Source organism: Pogona vitticeps, chromosome 2 (genome assembly GCF_051106095.1).
Source record: "Pogona vitticeps strain Pit_001003342236 chromosome 2, PviZW2.1, whole genome shotgun sequence".
Taxonomy (NCBI): Eukaryota; Metazoa; Chordata; class Lepidosauria; order Squamata; family Agamidae; genus Pogona; species Pogona vitticeps.
Window position 1 is genome coordinate 6,053,905 of NC_135784.1, and position 16,347 is coordinate 6,070,251.

The 16,347-nt window shown below is 41.5% G+C and overlaps 1 protein-coding gene across 6 annotated transcripts in view; it reads right to left on the bottom strand.

Moving 5' to 3' along the window:
- Positions 1 to 2,319: 2,319 nt before the first annotated feature.
- Positions 2,320 to 16,347, bottom strand: part of LOC110071083 (uncharacterized) — a 52,644-nt gene continuing 38,616 nt past the window's right edge. For 5 of the 6 annotated variants that reach the window (XM_072987145.2, XM_072987144.2, XM_072987142.2 and 2 more), the window contains one exon: positions 2,320 to 13,381. In XM_072987145.2, coding sequence (XP_072843246.2) covers positions 11,145 to 13,190 — 2,046 coding nt within the window. In that variant the 5' untranslated portion in view covers positions 13,191 to 13,381 and the 3' untranslated portion in view covers positions 2,320 to 11,144. Of the gene's footprint in view, positions 13,382 to 16,205; positions 16,216 to 16,347 lie in introns of all 6 variants that reach the window. The other variant, XM_078386995.1, reaches the window with a different exon arrangement.

A 16,347-nucleotide genomic window follows, 5' to 3' on the forward strand; every position in this document is an offset into this window, starting at 1 on the left:
TGCCTCTCCTGATAGCATTCACCGATAATTCTATAAACAAATCAAGTAAGAACAGGGAAAAAGCGGGTATCCTTATCTTGTATCCCAGCCTCATGAAATGTGTTCTGATCACTAATACACACGTTATTATTCAATAAGTCATCAGACTGTTTCAAAATTAGATATCAAAACATATTAATAGAAATAAATTGATCAAATGATAGTAAATGAGAATACACACACAATAAATTACCTTTCAAACAAGATTTTAAAACAAATACTTAGATATAGGTAACCTCCTATATCTAAGTATTGAACCTCTAGAGCGCCATATCTCAACTAAACAGACCCCTCACCCACTTCTTGTTTCCTCAGGACTGCTGCTTCTACAGCAAAAATTGCCACTTTAAAAGTTAAATGGGGGTTATCCCCTTGCAGTAAATAAATCAAATTCCTCTCATCACCCGAAGCCACCTGTAGCGATTTCCTCTGAAGCCCCTATTCCCCAGGCCTTCAGGAGGTTCTTGCTTTTCTTTCTTCGCTGCCACCAGGTATTGCTGCTGCAATACCATCCAATCAAAGAGACGTGTGTGCTTTTAAAACTTAACTCATGTATTAGATCAGGGAAGTCAACATAAGATTAATATTCAGTAAGTAAATCACAGGTTGCTAATCACTTGTATTTGAAATCAGCTCTACTTTAACTTTAAAACTCTATTAACTCTCTGTTCCATTCAGCGTTCTTACAGATCTCTAACTCACTCTTGGTTCATTTTTAAGTTTCATACTGTCTCTCACCAGGATCTCTCTCATACTCCATATGCCAGCCCTTATATCCAGCCCCCTCCCCCTTGGCTCCACCTTCCGTCCTCTCATTGGCTCCTACTCCACTGTTCTGCTGTGATGGACAGGTGAGGGCGGGGCTGATCGCTACACACCTCCCCCCTTAAAAAGTTGTTTCATGGGGTAAAAGCTATAGTGTTTTACCCTGATGAACAACAAGCTTTACAGTAGTTGATCAATCACTACATAACATTCCAATCAAAAATCCTTTCAACATAAGTAATAATCAAACAACTTATATGCATACTATACATTGCCTTTGTAATTCCGTTACTAGTTCAATTACATTCCGCACCACTACAGTCATTTACACAGGTAAATGTCATTTACCCACCAGCAACAACACATAACACTTTTAATATTTACATAATTTTTTTTTCTTGAACACACAGCATATAACATTTAATGAGGAGCAAATGAATACTTTATCGCTTTAGCTTTATTAACAAAGTCCATTTCCTTCTTCAGCCTTCGGCACGCATCACCATGGCATCTGCCACAACAATATGAATCCCTTTTAATTGTTCTCGGTTTAAGTATTATGACAGATGAGCTTTCTCTCACCACCACATATTTGTCTTTTTCGAAAGTCCAAAACCGTAGTCATGGTGGAGTGGTAGCGCTCATACAGGAAACTTCCTACCCTCCGGCACGCCTGGAGATGTGGTGAAGTCAACCTCCCTCTGCATCTCCACAATACTCACTACATACTGACAGCTGGGGCCCCTCACCAACCTGCAGCTTCCCTCTCAGAAATGACCTTGAAGGATCTTGCAGTCATCTGCCTGGCTCAGTGCGACCCCTGTCTCGAATCTGGACCTCTTCGCGATGGTGCCGCCTCTTCAGCACTCGGAACCTCTCCGTATGCAGTCAGCCACCGGCACAGTCATACATGTCTCCTTCCGTGTAATTTTAGCTGCTCTATAGAGTTTAACCTCTCCCTCTGGAGCTGCTAACATGCTGCTCTTGGTTAAACCCTTCAGGTAGGGCCTCACAAGATTGAACCTAACTTGCAATCCTTTTGTACTTTGCACCACTGGTAGGGTTAGGCTACGTCTCAACCTATTTAACTTTTGATAGGTCAACCCTCTGCCTTCCCAATACAGACATGTATGTTTTCTCAGGGCCTTTCTCCTTCTCTTATCTCGAACAAACTTTGCTTTCTGGCCCCAAAGTTTGGCTAGATAGGTTCACTCTCTATAAGGTGCAACTACCTGTGGGTGTGCAACTCCGGTGTCAAACCTGTGCACTACACTCTTGGCTACTCCTGGATCGCTATAAGCAGGGCTATATCTTCTTTTTGTGCTTCTGGGGAAACTGAGGGACTGATTTGGTCCTCCTCTGAGGTGTATTTGAGTTCACCCCTCCCTTCCCCACAAAGTTGTAGGGAATAATTAATAATTCCCAGGGAACCGTTACTTGAGGCCAGTCTCAGGTACAGTTGAATTAAATACCAGGGAGAGATCTCTGATAGAATAAAATATGCAGACTGCAGTCTTTAGTTATGAAGCATATCACCGGTGAGGAGGATGTCTGCCTGTTAACAACGAATCCTGTTAACCATGTGTTCCTCCTCCTCCCCAGAGGCATGTCCTTTTATTAAGAATCATCATTTACATAAAAGAGATAGCCAATGAAACGTCGTATTCTACACATTCCAGAAATTCCACACATGCGCAGAGAGAGAATCACAGAACAATGTTTGGTTAGGCTAAGCACCACTGTTGTACCCCTTAATAGCCATAAGATGGGGCTCTAAACTAAGATCTTTGTCACTACATTCCCTCCATTTTTATTATATTTTGGCCAAGTAAAATTCTGCCAATAAGACTCTGATAACTCCTGATTCCATAAAACCTCTTCAGTGACGGAGGGGAATGAATCTATGTCATCCAACCAATATGTTGTGCATAAAAATCCTCATCTACTCTAGAAAGTAACACAAGATATTAGGTTGATACAGTTGCTTAACAGAAAAAGACAGTGATTTTACAATTTTTGATAACACAGTAAAAACAGTAATCAATTAAGGAATACATCATATAAAATGGTATATAAGATAATACAGATTACCAATAAAATAATACCATATGTTAGTAGTATGCAAAGCCATCCCATAGGGAAGTGTTAATATTATTAATAATAATGGCATCAAGCAAATCAGCTAATTTATGCTAAATAGAATGCTGCAAATTACAGAAGCAAAATAATACTTTGAGTATTTATTACAGTACAAACGCCTGTATGAATATGTGCAAGCGAATATTGATTCTTTAACTGAAAGCTACTTTAACTAGTTTAACTGTTTTTCACTCTGCAGATCTACCATAATTCATGCAGTAGCATTAACTGTTTTTTCCAGGTGACAAGTCAGACCCTAAATGCTATGCCTGTTCTTGTGCAGAAATGCCTTGATATGACCCTAGTGTGAGCACACCTGTAATAACATTTGGGTGCCCACTATTATTCCATCCTTAAAACCCTTAAGCATAACCTGGGTGAAAATTGATAGCCTATAGATCAAAAAAGAACCAGAAATTTGGATCTATTAGAAACATGTGAGCACAGATTGAACTTGATCACACAAACCATGAGTGTAATGTGTAAACAGCTTCTAAGCATTACATATTATCACTACAGCATTTCTTCATTCTAAGATTTCTACTGGGCTTAACTTATACACCCCTATTGTACCTAAATATAGAAAGATACATAGACATAGAAAATTCCAGAATTAGCTAATAGCTCTATGTTCTGTCCCATCAGCAGAACCATTTACTAACATTTCCCTCTGTTTTATTGTGTGTTTTGTATTTGAAACCATCCATCACTAGTTATACACGTCAGAAAGTTCTGTGTCTAGGGATCCACGTCGTTCAGTCATCGAGTGGTGGTAAAATCCATCGTTGAGCAATCAGCAAGTCATAAACATCATTTTCATGGAGGATATGATATTCAGCCTGGTAACTGCTGAGGGCTAAGAAAATTACATGGCACAGTCCAATGACAGCCGTATCACAGCGTAGATTAAAGAAAACACAATATTGGATAACAAAAATCACAATTAACAATACAGGAAAAGAAAACATATTGATCACTTTTGCATAGAAACATTTGCCACAGAAACTCCCCTGCTTGAGGTCAGCCTCTGCAAAAGAGAATCAAAAATTAAATGTGCTCTTTCCACAATTGCCCTGTGGAAGTAAAAGAAATCCTATGCAATGTGATTCTCAACTGAACACACACACACACACACATCTGGCAAAATAACATCAAGTTTAAAAACAACAACTTTAAAACCTATAATCTGTCAGTCATATCCTATAGCTGTTTTGTCTTTTATTCTGTACAGTGTTTATTTTTATTGTGTGGGATAAGGAGTAAAAAAATATAGATGCTTGCAGGCATCTGCCTCGCTCTTGGGCAAAGCTCTTCCTAAAAACAATCCATTGCTTCAAAACAAAACTTTAATGTGACCTAAAACTACAGGAGATAACATGATCTAGTTGGTGTGAACAGTGGAACTGACTAAATTAAAAAGGTGCTTGCTAGTGTCCTTATTTTTCCCCTTGTTTCTGGACTAGAATGCTACTTTCAGAAGTTATGAAAAGAGCTTTAAGCTCATCCTACATGATGGTTACTGAAAATGTGTTTCTACAAGAACAAGGATTTCACCTAGTCACTGTATTATTCCTTTTATTTATACATACAAAACTGTCTACTGTGGGGCCTACTTGTGGCACATTCTTACTCCCATTTATATTAACTGTGGAGGATTGACTGGTCTCATAATAAAAAAAATACCTGTAAAAATGTCCAGGTGGCATCATGGAGCAATGACCATAACACAGTCATATGCAGACTTGAACAGTCATAAACTCAGAGCAAACTTACACCCACGCAGTCATGGCTCTTTGACAGCAATCTGAAACAATCATTAGCATATGTTGAATTGGTCCTAACATGAGACACACTGACACAACTGCTTCAGGCAGAAACTTTAGGAGCCATGGAAGGTTAAAAGTTAAGTTATTTTGCTTCTTATTACTGTAAGAAATAGGGAAAATGCTTTTAGATTTTCTCTCCTCATGTGCTAAAGTGAAACCATGTCCCTTATCTTGTGTATGTCCCTCAGGGGAAAAATTTGTTTCTCTGTCTCAGGCATAAACAAAGTTTTCAAAGTTTTCAAGGAAAGCTTGTGACATATTTAGAAGACAGCCTCAGTGAGCTAAAAGTCTCTCCATCTACAACAAAAATAAATTCAACATTATATAAAAAACTCAAAGGATAAACTGCAGCTAATTCTGAGTATTAAAGCCGAAGCTCTGCCCTGTAAGACCTGGTTAACAGAGGTCTGTTATCAGCATCACCCTGCAGTAAAAAGAAGCAATTAATTATTCTGACAGTTTAACAACCATCAGGAATGTAGAACTGCATTTAGCAGCCATGAAGTAAACCAAAATAGCTTGTAAACCACAGCTTGCAGATGAAAATTTGTTGAGAAAATTTGTTGTAAGAAACCTTCATTGATGACATGATAGGGATGATGTTAACTGGAGATAAGTGGAGTTTGCAGAAATTTAAGCTCAAGTTTCTTATAAGGTGTAGTCTGTTGATTTTCTCTGAGGCTGCACAATAACATTCTGCAGGAGCTGTCCTCCCATTTGCTGAGACAAATGGCATTCTCTTGGAACGCTTGGAATTGCTGATAACACAGAGGCAGCATCTGCAACTGAACATTCAGGAAACTGCCATCATGCTGAGCTATCATTTGGATCCCTTACAAGTGGTGTGAGAGTAAACAATGCTTTCTCCAGATTGGAAGGTGATGGGGAAAAACTTTTAAGAAGCTGGTTCACGTCCTCCCCCTCCCAACGTCTCTGAAGACACATGGCATGCCTGTAAAGCGTCTTTTGTATACCAGCCCGTGACATCAAACCTTGCAGACCTCCTAGGTTGTCATCCTATTATTTTCTCTTGGCCTGGGGGCTGCCCTAAATCCCACCTCCACGAGATGAAATGTGATCTCGGCCGATCTGTTTCCAGGCTTGCCAGGGACGGAGGCATGCAGGCAGGCAGTTTTGCTGAATGGAATGTGTGCTTCAAAGCTTTTACAGCTACTTCTGCTGTTTGAGTTAAAGCTGCTGCCGTGAAGCTTTGTTTAAATGCTAAATCCTGCCATTCATGAAGGCAAGTGAGTCCTTCTGCTGGAGGAGACCCCTGCTCCAGTCACTAGGGGCCAGCCATTGGGCAGATGAGAATTCTGGGAGAGCCTCTGTCTCTTTGTCTTTGAAACTGAGTTGCAGTTCGCGGACGCTTTGATATGGGAGCAGTTCAGAACTATGAGAAACCGCTACTCGTGCTGTGCTCTCAAGGACAGGAGAATAAATCATACAGTCAGGTTGCAAAGCAGTATCAATCGTAGTATCCATTAAAGGACTGTTAAAAGTCTTGTTCTCAGCTGCCTGATGAACGGCAGAACTGGGAGGCAATGCCTGGGTTTTCCAGGAGGTGTCCTCAGGCTGGTCAAAATGCAGCAGGGAAGCCAAAGAGGCTGAAGGGAGGGGGGGCAAAATTTGAGGAAGTTTTTTGAGCAGATTAACCTCGAATTCTGGATCGAAAAGGAGGTTACGTTGCACTGATGGGGCCATGATGTGTAGCTTATTTAGACCAATTCCTACTCACCCTAGGGGATCCTTTAAAAGGATGAAAGGCGCGCCGAGCTCATGCCGAGTGAGGTGGTAGAACAGAACATGGCTTTCCTACCATTGTTCCGTGGTCGTTAGCTGAAGAGTTATGGCTCCTGTTTTGCTCGAAGTCTAGGTGTCTTACTTGACAAATTCCACTTACCGAGGGATCCTTGCGGATGATTGATGCGTCTTGGGGCCCGTGCCGGGCGAGGCAAGTGTGAATTGTCGTGCTGGTGCCTTGCGCAGCTTCTCCCATGCGTCTAGCCTCGCACGGGGCGCCACGTGTAGGGAATAATTAATAATTCCCAGGGAACCATTAACTGAGGACCAGCTTTAGCCAACAGTTGAATTAAATACCAGGGAGAGATCTCTGATAGAATACAACAGGCAGTCTTTAGTTATGAAGCATATCACCGGTGAGGAGGATGTCTGCCTGTTAACAACGAATCCTGTTAACAATGTGTTCCTCCTCCTCCCCAGAGGCATGTCCTTTTATTAAGAATCATCATTTGCATAAAAGATAAGAGATAGCCAATGAAACGTCGTATTCTACACATTCCAGAAATTCCACACATGCGCAGAGAGAGAATCACAGAGCAATGTTTGGTTAGGCTAAGCACCACTGTTGTACCCCTTAATAGCCATAAGATGGGGCTCTAAACTAAGATCTTTGTCACTACACAAAGTAACTCAAGTCTTTCCATGTCTACTCCTTTCAAGGCTAGCAAGACAATGTCTTCTTTCCCATAGAAGGGATTATTTTCCCTTGGTCCCCTACCTGGCTTGTCTTTCCCTCTAACACAGTGGTCCCCAACCTTGGGCCTCCAGATGTTCTTGGACTACAACTCCCAGAAATCCTGGCCAACAGAGGTGGTGGTGAAGGCTTCTGGGAGTTGTAGTCCAGGAACATCTGGAGGCCCAAGGTTGGGGACCACTGCTCTAACACATTGACGTAATCTCGCCCGTTCACTTGGGAGGTTACTTGCATCATCTTGTAAGGGAAATAGGTTCCCAAAAACTTGGATGAGCTCAGCAGTAAACCTCATGCTACTCAATTGCCTCAGCAGAGCATCACCAATGTTCTGAGCCTCGATATTTTCAAGGGGAACTGATTTGGGACAATGTGTTGCCCAGTCAACACATTGTAATTTTATGATTTTATATATTTTTACACTGTTTTGTTTTATTTTGTAAGCCGCCCCGAGTAGACATGGTCTAGAGGGGCGGGGTAAAAATCAAATAAATAAATAAATAAATAAATAAATAAATTCAGACTGACGTTGTCTCCCCTCAGGGTAACTCTGGCCCATGGTTCAATTATGTCTAAACCCAGGCGTTGTACTGAGCTCCAAATGACAGGTACAGGACACAGCTTGGCATCAGAGTGATCACTGTAATCCCCTTGCTCCTGACTTTCTTCACACCTCTGGGCCAAATTCTTTTAACTGCTCCTCAATTTCAAGGCGGTAAAAGTTTTGTCCTAATTTCTGCTCAGTGTTTGCCAAGTCTATATTAGCTGCAAAGGTACCAGCGTGGCCCTCCTCCTCTATCCCCCCTTGATCCTTGAGAGGAACAATCAGTTGCCTGAGGTGAGTCTCCCCTCCTCCTCATAACGGTGCTGCAGATGCCCTTTCAAGAAGACCCGATGAATGAAGAAGGGAAAAGGATTATGAAATGAAACTAAAACAATAAAATGTATTAAAATGTAAATGGTTCAAGAATAAAAATGCAATAAAAAGTGTATTGAAATGAAAAGTAGATTAAAATGAAACAGTGTTGAAATGTACATATATAAATGTTGAATAAGTTTCCATGCAATTGGAGATGCTAAGGTTATTTAAATGTTTATAAGAAAATTTGTTTTTAAATAACTTATCGGCATAAAGTAATAAGATTAAAATGTAATTGGTAAAGTAATGTTTAAATATAACATGCCATAAAACACTGCTTTGTTCCTAGGGCTGACCACTGTAGGTTCACCCCAGGAAACAACTTTAAAGAGGAAGGTATGTAGCGGGTACCCCAGTCGGCATCTGTCTGTCACCAGGGAACCTTGGCAGAAGAGCCAATGAGCAGGATGGAAAGCGGGAGCAGGAGAGAAGGGGGGGTACAAAAGGAAGAGTCTGGAGGAGATTGGAGTTCAGTTCTGTGTGAGATTAGAATTCTGTGTGATATAAGATTAGAGTTCTGTGTGAAGCTCTGGAGGAGTGTGAGATGAGATTAGGGTTCTGTGTGACAGTTTAGGTGGAGTGTGAGATAGATAGGAGTGTGAGAATGGAGGAGTGTGAGACAGTGAGAGTAAAGTGAGAGGACAAACAGAAAGACTGAGATCAGTGGTTCAAAGGGGACTGATTAAGGTAGATTGAGATCAGAGATTGGGGCATATATTAAAGTAATAGAACGAATTAAATGCATACTTGTTTATCTAAGTGATTTGCTTCCTGTGATTGACTGTTATTTTCAACCAATCATTAACCCCACCCTGATAAACTTAATGCCAAGGTTCCCTTGTGACGGACAGGTGCTGACTAGGGTATCCACTGCACTCTTTTTCTAGAAAGAGCCTTTCAAGCTTCTTGGGGGCTACCTGACCTTCTCCACCTTTCCCCAAATGTTGACCCAACGTGGGATCTGTTTTCTGTTCCCTTTTAAATGTAGTTTTCATTGGACTATTTCAGTGACATGGAGAGGGGGAATTAGCTGCTTGGGTAACAACCTATCCTCCATATTATTTTACCCAGGCCTCGCGCTCTGGAAAGGACACGCCAGGTTTACATACAGCATCAAAATAACATGGGAAGTAGCAGTTACCAGTCATAAGTCTTTTCTCTATTGGCGTAGAGCATGACACCAGGGGCTACGTCTGACTGTGGGAGACAGCATTGGACCTCAATAGGTAGCTACTGCCCTCCTTAAACTGGACAGCCCCCAGCCAGTAAGGTGCTGCGTCACCACGGTCTTTTAAGCCCATGGGGTGTGTGGGGTTCAGGGTGAAAGCTGACAAGCAGATCAAGGCACAGCAGAAGACATCTAACAATTCCTCCTGTACACCCACGAGTGCTACAAATTTTGGGGGTGAAGATCTGATTCAAACATTAAAGTCACCTGAGAAGTAAAGCATTTGGAAAAAACTATGCATTTGTTCCATTTGTGTCCAGATTTCATCACCGAAGTACTTAAGAGTTTGCAGGTAGAATGTATATGTTATGTAGAATTATGAGTAAAATTAAACTACATAACTTAATAATTATTAAACAGTTCTACGACATAGCGATTTCCGACACCAAGACGGTCTCCCACCCTAAAACTTCTTTAACTGCTGTTAAAGAAGATGCTCTTCTTTAAGATGCTCTTCATGCTCTGCCCTTTAACTTTCCAGTTCCTGCCACAAAAGGTAACCTGGAAGTATAATCCTATCTTTTTCGGTAAGCCATGTTTCCTACAGCACAATCACATCCTATTCCGATAGCAAACCTGGGAAGTCCTCCTTAGGGAAGGGGAGCTGGGAGTCCATGAAGGAACAAGCATAACAAACCCCCAAAAACAGAAATAATTTTCCCAGTAAAATCTAACATTTCCTATCAAAGTTTTTCTAAAGAACAGTTAATTTGTGAAGACCTAACAAATTCCTGACTAATTGAAACGGAGATAACACACCTGCAGCTGAGGTAGAGGGAGCAGTTAAGCCTCTGTTGAGTTAAATAGTTTAAAGCCATGAAGGAGGAAGTCCTAGGAATGTAAAAAAATGAATGATGGGTTATGTGAGACAGCATTTTTTTCCTAAGAGAAGTTCAGGATGGATTGAATGGTACAGAATGTAGCATGGTAACAAAGAAGGAGGCAGTGATAAGTCCTCTTAGTTCAGCTTTGTAGTGTTTCTTAATTTCATGGGAAGTAGTTGTTTTATTTAACTGATGCAACTGCATGAACATAACTTTACGCTAATGCTTAAGGAAACAATGTGTTTCTATGAAACTATATTTTCTTAATAACAAATAATTATAAAAATTCTAACTGAGGACTAGTGTCTGGGACCAGCAAGGTTTGGCTAAATCCAATAGAGTAGAAAAGCTCGCTGATTAGCTACCATAGAGAAGTCCTCTTTAAGTGAGCTGTTGCGAGTTCTATGGAATCACAAAGCCCATGTTGAAGTACTTGCAAAGTATTGAGTAAAGTGTTCTTTAAGGGTCAGGCTTGTTCAAGGGACATATGCTATGCACTGCTGTTAGAGGACTTGAGTCAGTAGAAAGCAGTAGATTTGTTGCCTGTGGAACTCTGCCCGAATGCCATATGCTTCTTAGGCAGACTTGAGCATCACACCAAGTATTCATATGGTTTCTCCCCAGTGTGTGAAGCTGTTGCATTTCAACCACATACGTTCCCTGGATGGTTCTGCTCCTTCTGTGAATTTTTCGATGTGAACAACTCTTATGATTTTGAAGCTCTCCCCACATTCCATGCATTTCTATGGTTTTTCCCATTATGATGTCTGTGATGCGAGCAAAGGAGACTCCTGACACTGAGACATGTTCCACATTCCATGAACTTCTATGCTTTCCATTCCACATGATTTCTTTGATATAAGGTAAGGCCATTGCTCAGACAGAAGCTCTTTCCACATTCCATGAATGTCTATGGTTTCGCTCCAATGTGAGTTCTTTCATGGGAAGTCAACTGAGGTCTCCGACTGAAGCTCTTTCCACATTCCATGCATTTATACAGTTTCTCCCCAGTGTGAATTCTTTGATGGGAACTGAAGCCACTGCTCTGACTGAAGCTCTTTCCACATTCCATGCATTTATATGGTTTCTCCCCAGTGTGAGTTCTTTCATGCACACTCAGGGATCTCCTGTGACTGAAGCTCTTTCCACATTCGATGCATTTATATGATTTCTTCCCAGTATGAGTTCTTTGATGTGAACTCAACTGATTTCTCGAAATGAAGCTCTTTCCACATTCCATGCATTCATATGGTTTCTCCCCAGTATGCGTTCTTTGATGTGAACTCAGTGTATCACTCTGACTGAAGCTCTTCCCACATTCCATGCATTTATGTGGTTTCTCCCCAGTGTGAGTCCCTTGATGGGAACTGAGGCCACTGCTATCACTGAAGCTCTTTCCGCATTCCATGCATTTATATGGTTTCTCCCCAGTGTGAATTCTTTGATGGTAACTGAAGCCACTGCTCTGACTGAAGCTCTTTCCGCATTCCATGCATTTATATGGTTTCTCCCCAGTGTGAGTTCTTTGATGTGTGCTCAGTTCACCTCTCCAACTGAAGCTCTTCCCACATTCGATGCATTTATATGGTTTCTCCCCAGTGTGAATTCTTTGATGGGAACTGAGGCCACTGCTCTGACTGAAACTCTTTCCACAGTCCATGCACTTATATGGTTTCTCCCCTGTATGCGTTCTTTGATGTGACCTCAGTGCATAACTCCGACTGAAGCTCTTCCCACATTCCATGCATTTATGTGGTTTCTCCCCAGTGTGAGTCCTTTGATGGGAACTGAGGCTACTGCTATCACTGAAGCTCTTTCCGCATTCCATGCATTTATACGGTTTCTCCCCAGTGTGAATTCTTTGATGGTAACTGAAGCCACTGCTGTGACTGAAGCTCTTTCCACAATCCATGCATTTATATGGTTTCTCCCCAGTGTGAGTTCTTCCATGCACACTCAGGGATCTCCTGTGACTGAAGCTCTTTCCACATTCTATGCATTTATACGATTTCTCCCCAGTGTGAGTTCTTTGATGTGAACTCAACTGATTTTTCCAAATGAAGCTCTTTCCACATTCCATGCATTCATATGGTTTCTCCCCAGTGTGAGTTCTTTGATGTGAACTCAACTGATTTCTCCAAATGAAGCTCTTTCCACATTCCACGCATTCATATGGTTTCTCCCCAGTATGCATTCTTTGATGTGAACTCAGTGCATCACTCCGACTGAAGCTCTCCCCACATTCCATGCATTTATGTGGTTTCTCCCCAGTGTGAGTCCTTCGATGGGAACTGAGGCCACTGCTCTGACTGAAGCTCTTTCCGCATTCCATGCATTTATATGGTTTCTCCCCAGTGTGAATTCTTTGATGGTAACTGAGGCCACTCCTCTGACGGAAACTGTTTCCGCATTCCATGCATTTATATGGTTTCTCCCCTGTGTGAATTCTTAGATGTGAACTCAGCTGACTGCTCTGACTGAAGCTCTTCCCACATTCCATGCATTTATATGGTTTCTCCCCAGTGTGAATTCTTTGATGGTAACTGAGGCGACTGCTCTGACTGAAACTCTTTCCACAGTCCATGCACTTATATGGTTTCTCCCCTGTGTGAATTCTTATATGTAAACTCAGCTGATTGCTGCGACTGAAGCTCTTTCCACATTCCATACATTTATATGGTTTCTCCCCAGTGTGAGTACTTTGATGGGAGCTCAGGTGAACTCTCAGACTGAAGCTCTTTCCACATTCCATGCATTTAAATGGTTTTTTCCCTGTGTGCATTCTTTGATGGGAATGGAGGCTACTTCTCTGAGTGTAACTCTTTCCACACTGTTCGCATTTGTATTTTCTCTCGACTCTCAGGGGTTTTTTATGTGATCTACAATCACTGTGCATCGTGATCCTCTTTCCTTTTTCTATGGACGTATGTTTTTTTTTTCTTCTTGATTTTTTCATGTGATCAGAAGTGCATCAACATTAATAGCAGCAGAAGCTGGAGTTTTCTTTATTTCTCTTTTTTCCTGGCTTCCCTTCTTCCCTTTTCCTCCTTTTAAATAGGTAGAATTTCTTTGGTGCTCCACACTTGGGTTTTGTTTTCAATGAAAGAATGACTGGCTCCATAGAATTCCCATTGTCCTCTTCATCACCTGATGGAGAGAACAAAAGAGATCAAAGAGGAGTGCAATGTAAAAAACAAAGACCTTACTTGCTCGCAGGAGTTCAAATCCCCAGGGCCAGATGAACTGCATCCAAGGATATTGAAGGAGCTGGCTGAAGACTTCCAAAGAATAGCAAGGAGAGACAAGAGGGCCTTCTTAAATGAACAGAATAGGAAAATAAGAGAAAGGGATATAACTGAGAGCTGTTCAGGAAAATTGGAGATATTAAAGGAAACTTTTGTTCAAAGATGGACATGAAAAACCACTGGGCTAGTCAGGTATAAGCTAGCGTAAATTAGCAGAGAAGGGAAACAAAATGCAAGGGAGATAGGGAAAGTTACAGAAAACTCAACACAGGCCCTCTTCTCTCTCCTTGCTATTCTTTGGAAGAGGGCCTTCTTAAATGGACAGTGCAAAGAAATATTGGAAAATAAGAGAAAGGGATAAACCAGTGATCTTTTCAGGAAAATTGGAGATATTAAAGGAAACTTTTGTTCAAAGATGGACATGATAGATGACCTTACAGGAGAAGACATCAAGAAGAGGTGGAATTATATCAGAAAGATTTGGATTTCCTGAACAACCTAGATAGTGTGGTTGCTGACTTTGAGCCAGACATCCTGGACAGCGAAGTCAAGTGGGGCTTAGAAAGCATGGCTAACAACATGGCCAGTGGAGGTGATGGCTGTGACACAATTCCATCTCTGAGACCTTTATATTGTTCTGATTCCTCAAAAAGACGCAAGCTGCACCTATCTTCTCACACTATCACCAGATGTTTTCTTTTAAACATCAATCAATTCCAGAACACACCATTTAACAATCGCATTAAGTTTATTTATCAGGGTGGGGTTAATGATTGGTTGAAAATAACAGAGTCATTCACAGGCAGCAAATCACTTAGATAAACAAGTATGTATTTAACTCCTTCTATTACTTCACTATACTTCCCAATCTCTGATTTGAATCTACCTCAATCAATCAATACCCTTTGAATCTCTGATCTCAATCGTTATGTTTGTCCTCTCACTCTACTCTCACTGTCTCACACTCCTCCACTCTCACACTACTATCTATCTCACACTCCACCAAAGCTTCACACAGAACTCTAACTCAAATCAAATATAAATAAATAAATAAACTCCCAGAAGTCCAAGCTGGATTTTGAACGGGCAGAGGAACTAGGGACCAAATTGCTAACATACGCAGGATTAGGGAGAAAGCCAGAGAGTTCCAGAGAAACATCTACTTCTGTTTCATTGACTATGCCAAAGCCTTTGACTGTGGACCACAGCAAACTATGGCAAGTTCTTAAAGAAATGGGAGTGCCTGACCAACTTAGCTATCTCCTGAGGAATATATATGTGGGACAGGAAGCAACAGTTAGAACTGGATATGGAAAAACTGATGGTTTCAAAATTCGGAAAGGAGTAGAATAAAGCAATATATTGTGACCCTCCTTATTTAACTTATATGCAGAATACATTATGCGAAAAGCTGGACTGGATGAATCCCAAGACAGAATTAAGATTGCTGGAAGAAATATCAACAACCTCAGATATGCAGATGATGCCACTCTGATGGAAGAAATTGAGGAGAAATTAAAGAACCTCTTAATGAGGGTGAAAGAGGCAAGCACAAAAAATGGTCTGAAGCTCAAAAAAAACCAAAAAAGATCATGGCCACTGGTCCCATCACCTCCTGGCAAACAGAAGGGGAAGATACAGAGACAGTGACATATTTTACTTTCTTGGGCTCCATGATCACTGCAGATGGTGACAGTAGCTAGAAAATTAAAAGACACCTGCTTCTTGGGAGGTGATCTCTCCTTTATCTCTGTGAAGGACAGAAGACAGTGTGCCATCCTCTATCCCCATAATGTTGACCGAAGAGAACAAGTGCTTGGAGGGGATATTGGTTAAAATAGAGCAGGACCCAGTAGTGCAGAAGGAGGCTCTAGAAGTGTGTCTAGCTGATGAAGAAAGGGAGAAGTTAGATCTAATCCTCCCTAGATCTGACTAAGGGATACTGGCAAATTCCCTTGTGCCGCGAGGACTGTGAAAAGATGGATTTTGTCACCCCCAAAGGCCTCTTCCATTAAAAAAAAAGCCTTTTAGTTTGTTTGGGGTGGCGGCTACTTTCCAAAGGTTAATGGACCAAGTCCTGGAGCCTGTGCAGGAGTTTGCTGGAGCCTACATTGATGACATCTTGATTTACAGCAACAGTTGGGAAGAGCACATGATGCACTTAAGACGTGTGCTAGCCAAGTTAGGAAAAGCAGGCCTGAAATTAAACCCCTCCAAATGTAAGATTGCCTGAAAAGCAGTGAAGTTTTTAGGATTTCAAGTTGAAGAGAGTAAAATACATCTAGTGACTGACAAAGTGGACAAAGTGGTAGCGTGGAACACCCCATGCACTAAGAAGGAAATAAAACAGTTTCTAGGGCTTGCTGGGTATTATAGACAGTTTGTGCCTAATTTTTCAGAAGTGGCTGCTCCCTTCACTGATCTTACACAGAAAAGGAAAGGGAACCACTTCCAAAAGAACAAGCTTTTGATTTGCTGAAAGACATTCTATCTCAGTTACCTAGTAGGTATGCCCCTGACTTTGTACTTCCATTCATAGTACAAACTGATGCGTCTGACAGAGGAATAGGCACTGTTCTAGCTCAGAAATGAGGAGAGGTAGAATACCCTATCATGTACCTGCGTAAAAAGCTGAACCAGCGGGAGCAGAGGTATGCCACTATAGAAAAGGAGACCCTTGCTGCCAAGCGGGTGATACAGACCTTACGGTATTATCTGTTAGGAACCTCCTCCACTCTAGTCACAGACCATGTGCCACTTCAATGGTTGAACTGAATGAAAGATACTAACCTGTGGTTGACTCGATGGTATTTGAGCCTGCAACCCTTTTCTTTTGAGGTACAATACAGGAAAGGTGGTGCCCACTCT